The 10202-nt window shown below is 42.0% G+C and overlaps 1 protein-coding gene across 2 annotated transcripts in view; it reads right to left on the bottom strand.

Moving 5' to 3' along the window:
* Nucleotides 1–4270: 4270 nt before the first annotated feature.
* The window catches only part of dcun1d3 (defective in cullin neddylation 1 domain containing 3), a 40772-nt gene continuing 34840 nt past the window's right edge, over nucleotides 4271–10202 (bottom strand). For both annotated transcript variants that reach the window (XM_072560099.1, XM_072560098.1), the window contains exons 3-4: nucleotides 9358–9899; nucleotides 4271–5145 (exon numbers count right to left, since the gene is read on the bottom strand). In XM_072560099.1, coding sequence (XP_072416200.1) covers nucleotides 4626–5145; nucleotides 9358–9791 — 954 coding nt within the window. In that variant the 5' untranslated portion in view covers nucleotides 9792–9899 and the 3' untranslated portion in view covers nucleotides 4271–4625. The remainder of the gene's footprint in view (nucleotides 5146–9357; nucleotides 9900–10202) is intronic.

The following is a 10202-nucleotide window of genomic DNA, read 5'->3' as shown; positions in this document are numbered from 1 at the left end:
AGCATTGGTTCATGAAGGACGGGTCATGCTTCACAAATCTTTTGGAATTCTATGAAGACATTTCAAGCAAGGTAGACAATGGGGACAGTGGACAGTGGATGTGGTGTACCTGGATTTCCAACAGGCCTTTGACAAAGTGCCACACAAGAGGCTGCTACATAAGATAGGAATGCATGCCATTACAGGTAGAGTATTAGCATGGATAGAGGTTTGATTGTCTGACAAAAAGCAGAGTGGGGATAAATGAGTGCTATTTGGGCTGGCAATCAGTAAAAAGGGGGTGCCTCAGGGATCACTATTGGGACCACAATTATTTACAATGTGTATAGATGATTTGGAGTGGGGGACCCTGTGTATGGTAGAAAACTTTTCCGATGAGTAGCAGAGCAAAGTGTGCAGAGGACTGAAATGTTGCAGAGGAACACAGAGATTGAGTGGGCAAAGGTCTGGCAGATGGAATACAATGTTAGTAAATGTGAAGTCATATTTTGGTAGGAGTATCAGTAAAATAGATTACTTGAATGGTAAAAGGTTGCAGCGTGCTGATTTGCAGAGGGACCTGGGTGTCCTTGTGCATGAATCACAGAAGGTTGGTCTGCAGATACAACAAGTAATCAGGAAGGCAAATGGAATTTTGACCTTCATTGCTAAAGAGATTGAGATTAAAAACAAAGGCAATGTCACAGCTGTACAGGGTGCAGATGAAGCCACACCTGGAGTACAGTGTGCAGATTTGGTCTCCTTAAGGATGCATTGGCACTGGAGGGGGTGCAGAGGAGGTTCACTTAGTAGATTTCGGAGTTGAGGGAGTTAGTTTATGAGGAGAGATGAAGTAGACTGGGATTATATTCATTGGAATTCAGAAGAATGAGGGAGGATATTATAGAAATATTTTAAATTATGAAGGGAATTGATAAAATGGAAACAAAGAGGATGTTTCCGCTGGTAGGTAAGACTAGTACAAGAGGGCACGGTCTCAGGATTAGAGGAAGCAGGTTTAGAATGGAATAGAGAAGGAACTTCTTCACCCAGAGGGTGGTTAATCTATAGAATTCCTTACCCAGGGAAGGAGTTGACGCTACTTCAGTAATTGCTTTTAAAGCTAAGGTAGATAATTCCTTTAATTTTTCAAAAAAGTAAGGAATATGGTGAAAACACATAAGTGGAGCTGAATCCACGAAAAGATTAGCCATGAGTGGTGCAGCAGGCTCGAAGGGCCAGACAGCCTGCTCATAGTTCTTGTGTGCTAATCGAGCCTGGCCAATTCACCTAACCTGCACATCTTTGGATCATGGAAGGAAACCCACGCAAAGACAGGGAGAATGTGCAAACTTCACACAATCGCCAGAGGCTGGAAACAAACCCAGGTCCCTGGCATTGCGAGGCAGCAGCGCTAACCACTTAGCCATCACGCTGCCCCACTCTCCTCCTCAAAATCCTACTTGATGGTTGAGGGATATTCCAGGAAATGGTTGCAATTGAAGTGTGGTCAACTTACTGCCTCCTTTCGTTCACTACCACTGGTCATTCCAGATCTAAACTAGTTCCAATGGAATTGGTCAAGTTTTTGTCACTTCTTGGTGCCATTCATCAATATTAGGAGTCACATTCTTTTTATTCACTCAAGGTAGGGGCACATTGGCATGTCTCTACTGTCCTTGTCCTTCATATTTGGTAGGTGCTAAGGAGTCATGGTGAATCTCTAGATGCTGTACACTGCTGCTACACAGCATTGATTGTGAAGAGTTTGAATGTGGATGTGGTGCCAATTAAGCAAGTTTGTGTGTACTGGATGATGTCAAACAGAGTATTGTTTGAGATGCATCCTTCTGGGCAAGTGGAAAGCTGGTGGACAGGCTTTTCGGGGTAGGGGTGATGTACTTGCAACAGGATTCCCAGCATTTGACTCAGTATCTAGTCAATGATTATCCCCAGGATGTTGGTTGCTGGGGGAAGGGGGGGGGGGGGGGGGGGGGGTGAAATTTCAGTAATAATTATACTACTACATGTCAGGGGCAATGGTTAGATTTTCCTGTTGGAAATGCTCAATGCCCCTATTCAAGGTTTATGGGGAAAATCCAGGAAAGTGGAGTTGAGGATTACCACATCAGCAGTGATCACTTGGATGGCAAAGTGGACTCAATGGGCCAAATGGTCTACTTCCATTACTCAAGTTAATGTTGGGAAGGTTCCTCCATCCAGCACGAATTTATAATTTTTCACCATTATTCCTTTTGTCATTTAAATCTATCCTCCACTCTATTACAGCACCTTCCTTTTGCTTCTGCCCACTCCATCATGCCTTCCTATCACTTGCTCAAAACTCATTACATCTCACTTTTCCCAGCTCTAATGAATAGTCACTGATAAAATATAAACTTTGCTTCTCGCTTAACACATCTGGTGGATTCTGTGCAGTATTTTCCACATTCTTTTGTTCCAAACTTCCAGCAACTAGAGTATTTTACTTCTGCAAGACTCCAGTCTGTAGATTCAGGGAGAAAGAGGGCCGGAGGCTATCAACTTGAACACAAATCTTTCTTTAACCTGTCTGACATCCCAACCTGCATCAGTCCATCAAAATTGTTTTAAAGACAAAAATACACAAAGGTTGCTAAGAATACAATTGACTCTTTTAATTGGAAAATAATCAGTACGTAAAACATACAAAGCATTTCAACTTTAAATAAATCCATTATTTATACAATATCTGAATACATAAAATGTACAATTGATGGTAACAAGACAGTGTATTGGTAGAAACACACCATTAGCAAAACATTGTTCATTTCAGTAAATTACCTACAAGTGATGTAAGGGTGGGACAGGAAATTTCAGAAAGAGAAATGAAAGCATCTTAAGTGTGGCAACACAACTAAACAAGCCATCAAGACTCACAACCACCCCACAGACCACAGAACTGCAGCCCAGAAGTGAAAGCACCAAAACTTATCCTATAAAATATACATTGTAGCACAAGCTAAATGCACAGATTATATACCAGAGTTTTAAGAATTAAATTTGTAATCCTGTTACAGAAAATTCAGTGTGGTCAATTCTGTGTAAAATCCAAGGACGGAAGATCTTGTAATCCAAAGAGGACAGTCAGACAAGGTCCAAAGTCCTGGAATAACTTTGAAGAGGGAAATTAAAATAGAAAAAGTGTCTTTTTTTTCTCCTGTTTTAAGCTAGAAACCAGTTGTCTGATGCATTTTTAAAAATCAGTGAGAGATACACTCAACGGATGTAACACACCAAAGGTTGCAGAATGCAATAGGACATGGAGGGTCACAAGCACACTTACACATGTCACTCAACTATAAATTTCTCGTAACAAAAATACAGTAAAATGGACATTTTTGAATTTTCACAAAACTTGAAGGGACACTGGAGGAAAAAAAGCCAAACCTCAGATTAATAAAAAGCTGTAGTTCAGTAATAAATTCAAGAAAAAATAAATCACATTTCAGTTGATTTTAGTTAAGGCAACAGTATTTGCAGGACTGATTCCATTCCTTTATGCCCTGCTGCCTATTGCTTCATGAATACTTGGTGTTAAAATCTGTGCCAAGACTAAAATAGTGCAATCAGCTTTGTGAGCAAGCCACCTTGATATACCTTGGTAGAAGTGATGTTCCCTCCAGTGAGATGCTAAGGCAGCCATAGATTTGATTTTATTCAGAAAGGTATCTCTTTGAACTCACTAGTAAATGAGGCAAAAATCATTGGTGGGGCATTTATGGTACCTGCAGGTGCAATCGACATAAATGCACATTTTGTGCCCCAAAGTGAACTGGTTTTGGTTAATATCATCATGTGCGCAAACCAGTGGCACTATCTCAATTGTAACAATGGATTGTAAACGTAACAAGCTGAAACCCAATGCTTTAGCTAAAGATTCCAGATCACTGTGATTTTATCTCAGGGGGGGGAGGGGCTTTGAAAGAACCCAGGTGCTTATCAAGTGCACACAAGGAAACAAACTTTACAGATGTGAGTGCACATGTGAACTGTGTACATGTACTGCAAACCCTGGTACCAGTACAGCGTACATACAACAGCACAGTGCTAACCCAGCTACCAGCTTAACGTACTGAAAAACTGCATGGCTGCTTGAAGAACTGCAGAAGTCTTGCAACTTTGAATGCCACAGCACCTCTCCAATTCTTGATCAGTAAACTGGTAAAATGTTTAATACTGTCTTTCATTTTATACTGTTTCCACAGCTACAAACAGCATCATACACAGCAGCAGCTGCCCCCCCCCCCCCCCCCAGCTCATTCGATGACTTTGTCAGAATGAGCTCTGGCACGACTCGCCTTTTTAAACCAAGGAATTTCATGAAACACCACAATTATAGAAGCAAAGACAAACCTCTGCAGTAATGATGTCAAACTACTTCACACCAGTAGTATTCAAAGGCTGAAACGGATGCTGCTTTTATTAGGGCAACTAGTGAATTACTGCATACTTTTGTGAACAAGCATTTTAAAAAAGGTATTACCCAATTGCTTAAAAAGTGCCTATAAATTATTACAGCATCTTGGAGCCCTTTTAGCAACAAGGCAATTGAGGGTGGTGAGGAGCAGTAAACTACATACGCTGTCAGTTTCTGTTATTGCTCACTACTCGTCATCTGTTACTTGGTAGTCTGTAGCAATTTGTCCGAACATTTCCACATTTGCAGCCTCTGTAACTAAGTGTAACGGTTCTTCAGCCAGCCCTTCTTTCCTTCGCCGCTCCATTTCCCACTCTACAAATGTGTCAAACAGGCTTGGCCAGGCCTCATCTTCGCTGTAGTTTGTAAGATCGGGACCTATCACCTGAATAAAATTCAAGAACATATTCCACGTATCTCGAGAGATTCCCTTTATTCCGGGTGGGTTTTCAGTTAAGAAGCTCAGCCACTGGTCCAATATGAAAGGTACGTTCTGTGTGAACACCAGTTTCCAAAGAGCAACAGCTATTTCCCTCCGTAGCGATCGCTGACCTTCCTCAGAGTCCAGCCCAAACTGAAACGTAAATCGATACAAATCCTTGAACTTGTCCTCAACTTTGGCTTCATTCATAAGGCTTGGGAATCTGGCACGGATTCCATCAATACTGTCTGCATTTAATGCCTTGCACCCCTCAACAAATTCTTTCCTGTCGTAAAAGGAGGGAAAAGGAATTAATTAGAACATCTTGAACCAGTTGAAAAGCCTGTGTATTAATTAAGAGTTTCTGATGCTTTTAATGCAATTACTTTTTAATAGAGGCAACACATTTTTATTTAACACAATTGCCATCAGTTACATCAACAGAATGGTTTAAACTTAATAACCGGGCAAACAGATTTCAGAATTTTAGTCTCCTAATTGCATTGATGAATGATTATGCAAATGAAAATGCTTGAGTATTGTGAATAGGGTGGCACGGTGACTCAGTGGTTAGCACTGCTGCTGTGAGGTGTCAGGGACTCCAGTTCAATTCCAACCTCGGGCAACCATCTGTATGGCGTTTTCACATTCTCTGTGTCTATGTGGGTTTTCCTGGGTACTCTGGTTTCTTGCCACAGTCCAAAGTCATGCAGGTCAGGATGGACTGGCTCTGCTAAATTTCCCATATAGTGTTCAGGGATGTGCTGCTCAGGTGGATCAGCCATGGGAAATGCGGGGTTACAGGGATAGGGTGGGGGCTGGGTCTGTGAGAGATATTGAGGGTTGATGCAGCCTCGATGGGTTGAATGGCCTGTTTCCATACTATAGGGATTCTACCTCAAGTATTGACTAGCAAGAGTTACTAGTGTCCATTATACAACATACGCAAGTCCAACTCACCTAATAAAACACTAAATTTTGTAAATATCAGGTTCACATCAAATCAAATCATCCTTTTCTCTCTCAGACCTTCAACTTTTTGACTTATACCAAAGTTATCAATTTCAAATGATTTTTTAACATTTTTTTTTCAAATAATAGTGTGCATTCCATTCAGATGGAGTGTTACTACACAGGAAACCAAATAATGTAAAAACCCAGCAATTTATTTCTGAATTTTTGAAATTCTCACGTGTGCTGAAAATAGCAGAAACAAAATTAGTTGGTGAATTACACAAAAACAATGTTAGATTTTTTCCTGTGGGTGAATAGAGAACCAGATTTCACTGGGTAATTGAATGAATTGAGCTTTGTTCCCTTAATTATCGTCTGTCCCTTTCTGAACAGCTGAAGACAATGAAAATATTACTGGATCCTATGGAGGTGAATATCATTGAATTCCACTCTCTCTGTATATGGAGTCTGCCAAACTCAAATGACATTAAGAATGAACCCTTCGCAATCTTGGAAGTTCTCAAAGTGCTTCACAAAAATGAAGTAACGTTTGAAATATAGTCACTGCTGTAAGCCAAAACCTTGCACAAGATTACAAAACAACCAATTGTATGCCAGAGTCAGAGATATATAACATGGAAACAGACCCTTCGGTCCAACCCGTCCATGCCAACCAGATATCCTAACCCGATCTAGTCCCACCTGCCAGCACCCGGCCCATATCCCTCCAAACCCTTTCTATTCATATACCCATGCCGCCTTTTAAATGCTGTAATTATACCAGCCTCCACCACTTCCTCTGGCAGCTCATTCCATACGCACATCACCCTCTGCGTGAAAACGCTGCCCCTTAGGTCCCTTTTATATCTTTCCCCTCTCACCCTAAACCTATGCCCTCTAGTTCTGAACTCCCCCACCCCAGGCAAAAGACCCTGACTATTTACCCTATCCATGCCCCTCAGGATTTTGTAAACCTCTAAGGTCACCCCTCAGCCTCTGATGCTCCACGGAAAACAGCCCCAAGCCTGTTCAGCCTCTCCCTGTAGCTCAAATCCTCCATCCCTGGCAACATCCTTGTAAATCTTTTCTGAGTCCTTTCAAGTTTCACAACATCCTTCCAATAGGAAGGAGACCAGAATTGCACACAATATTCCAAAAGTGGACTAACCAAAGTCCTGTACAGCCGCAACATGACCTCCCAACTCCTGTACTCAATACTCTGACCAATAAAAGAAAGCATACCAAATGCCTTCTTCACTATCCTATCTACCGGTGACCCCACTTTCAAGGAACTAAGAGACCTTGGAGTGCAGGTTCATTGTTCAGTAACACTCCCCAGGACCTTACCATTAAGTGTGTTAGCCCTGCTAAGATTTGCTTTTCCAAAATGCAGCACCTTGCATTTATTTAAATTGAACTCCATCTGTCACTTCTCAGCCCATTGGCCCATCTGATCAAGATCCAGTTGTAATCTGAGGTAACCCTCTTCATTGTCCACTCCATCTCCAATTTTGGTGTCACCTAGAAACTTACAAACTATACCTGCCATGTTCACATCCAAATCACTTATATAAACGATGAAAAGCAGTGGACCCAGCACCGATCCTTGTGGCACTCCACTGGTCTCAGACCTCTAGTCTGAAAAGCAACCCTCCACCATCACCCTCTGTCTTCTACCTTTGAGCCAGTTCTGTATCCAAATGGCTAGTTCTCCCTGTATTCCATGAGATCTAACCTTGCTAACCAGTTTACCATGAGGAACCTTGTCAAATGCCTTACCAAAGTCCACATAGATCACGTCTACCACTCTGCCCTCATCAATCCTCTTTGTTACTACTTCAAAAAACTCAAGTTCGAGAGACATGATTTCCCACACACAAAGCCATGCTGACTATCCTTAAATCAGTCCTTGTCTTTCCAAATAGGTGTAAATCCTGTCCCTCAGAATTCCCTCCAGAAACTTGTCCTCCACTGATGTCAGGCTCACCAACCTATAGTTCCCTGGGTTTTCCTTACCACCTTTCTTAAATAGTGGCAACCACGTTAGCCAACCTCCAGTCTTCTGGCACCTCACCTGTGACTATCGATGATACAAATATCTCAGCAAAAGGCCCAGCAATCACTTCCCAGCTTCCCACAGAGTTATAGGGTAAACCTCATCAGTCTACCATGAGGAACCTAGTCAAATGCCTTACTGAAGTCCATATAGATAGTCCATATAGTTCCTGGTAACTTTTATGCATTTCAAGACATCCTGCACCACCACCTCTATAATATGGTCATTTTTCAAGATGTCACCATCTACACCGCCCAACACTATCTTCCATGTCCTTCTCTACAGTAAACACTGATTCAAAATACTTATTTAATACCTGCCCCATCTCCTGTAGCTCCATACATAGGCTGCCTTGCTGATCTTTGAGGGGCCCTATTCTCTTCCTAGTTACTCCTTTGTCCTTATTGTATTTGTAACAACCCTTTGGATTCGCTTAATTCTATTTGCCAAAGCTATCTCATGTCCCCGTTTTGCACTCCTCATTTCCCTCTTAAGTATACCCCTACTCCCTTTATATTCTAAGGACTCACTCGATCTATCCTGTCTATACCTGACATATGCTTCCTTCTTTTTCTTAACCATACCCTCAATGTCTTTAGTCATCCAGCATTCCCTATACCTACCAGCCTTTCCTTTCACCCTGACAGGAATATACTTTCTCTGGATTCTTGTTATCTCATTTCTGAAGGCTTCCCATTTCCCAACCATCCCTTTACCTGCGAACATCTGCCCCCAATCAGCTTTTGAAAGTTCTTGCCTAATACCGTCAAAATTAGCTTTCCTCCAATTTAGAAACTCAACTTTTAAATCCGGTCTATCCTTTTCCATCACTATTTTAAAACTAATAGAATTATGGTCACTGGCCCCAAAGTGCTCCCCCAGTGACACCTCGGTCACCTGCCCTGCCTTATTTCCCAAGAGTAGGTCAAGTTTTGCACCTTCTTTTGTAGGTACGTTCACAAACTGAATCAGAAAAATTTTGCTGTACACACTTAAATTCTTTTCCATCTAAACCCTTAAGACTGTGGCAGTTAAAATCCTCTACCACAACCACCCTATTATTCTTACAGATAACTGAAATCTCCTTACAGATTTGTTTCTCAATTTCCCGCTGACTATTAGAGAGTCTACAATACAATCCCAATAAGGTGATGAAGGGCTTATGCCAGAAACGTCGATTCTCCTGCTCCTCGGATACTGCCTGACCGGCTGTGCTTTTCTTGCACTACACTCTCGACTGATCTTCAGTCCTCACTTTCTCCCATTTTCATTCATTTTGGGGCTGTTCAAGCAAAATCATAGTGCTGAGAAAGCAGCTCGCCAAACCAAGCTGTGACAAATCACTTCCACACGGTGTCTCTTGCCTATTGCTGACAGATTGATGTAACCACATCTCGCAGTGAACGCAGCATTTTACCTCATATTGTCTGCACCCAAACCAGCATGGCCATTTACAGTATCACTGCAGTAGTGATCCAAACATCTTACCTGGTAAACTTGCACATAGTAGCCGCTTGAAACTTCCACGCTAACAACAACACTATGAACTCAGTAGGATCCACAGAAAGGTCATTGCAAAACCACTCCATGCCCTCCTCTAAGATGGCATCCTCATGAGCGTCTTTATACCTGCTAAACAATTCTTCCGCACGCTTAAGAGAGAACTCCTCATGATATGAAAACGATTCTTCTTTTTTACTGTCTCCAGAGTGAGCGAGTTGGGGCTGGGTTGATTCCACGACATCAGTTTTCTTTGTTCCATTGGCAAGTATATCACCAGAAGCTTTTGCACACATCGAGCTAAATTCTTCACCAGGGCTGGCAGTTTTCTTAACATGTGATTTGCTCCCAGGTTCTTTATCTCCAGTTTTACTGCCCAGAGATGAAGGGGGGTTTCTGCACTTGGTGACACACTGGCCCATGTTTCTCAACTGCAGGCCTAAAGCAGTCCCCTTCCAGTGACACTCCGCTGCTGCTCCTGCTGCTCCATACACTTCAACTCGGCATCAGGAATGCGGCTTACAAAGAAACTGAAAAACAAAACGATTGAGACATTGAACTGGGTAGCTTTAAATGACCATTTTATGCTTGTAGGTCCCACCTTGTAAAAAGAGCCTTTTAAGACACACATCAGATCACAAATACAACAATCTCCCAAAACAACAAATTTAGTTTCAGATGGAGACCCAAACTCAAGTTTCCCTCTGCTCGCAAAGCTGAATCTTGGGCCATTGGAAACTCAGTCCTTGCTCGCAGAGGAACCTTGAGTTTGGGTCTCCATCTAAAACTAAATTTTGATTGTTTTCAATTCATAAATAGCGAAGTTTCTTTAT

This window comes from Chiloscyllium punctatum, chromosome 40 (genome assembly GCF_047496795.1).
Source record: "Chiloscyllium punctatum isolate Juve2018m chromosome 40, sChiPun1.3, whole genome shotgun sequence".
NCBI lineage: Eukaryota > Metazoa > Chordata > Chondrichthyes > Orectolobiformes > Hemiscylliidae > Chiloscyllium > Chiloscyllium punctatum.
This window is presented reverse-complemented; position numbering and strand designations above follow the sequence as displayed.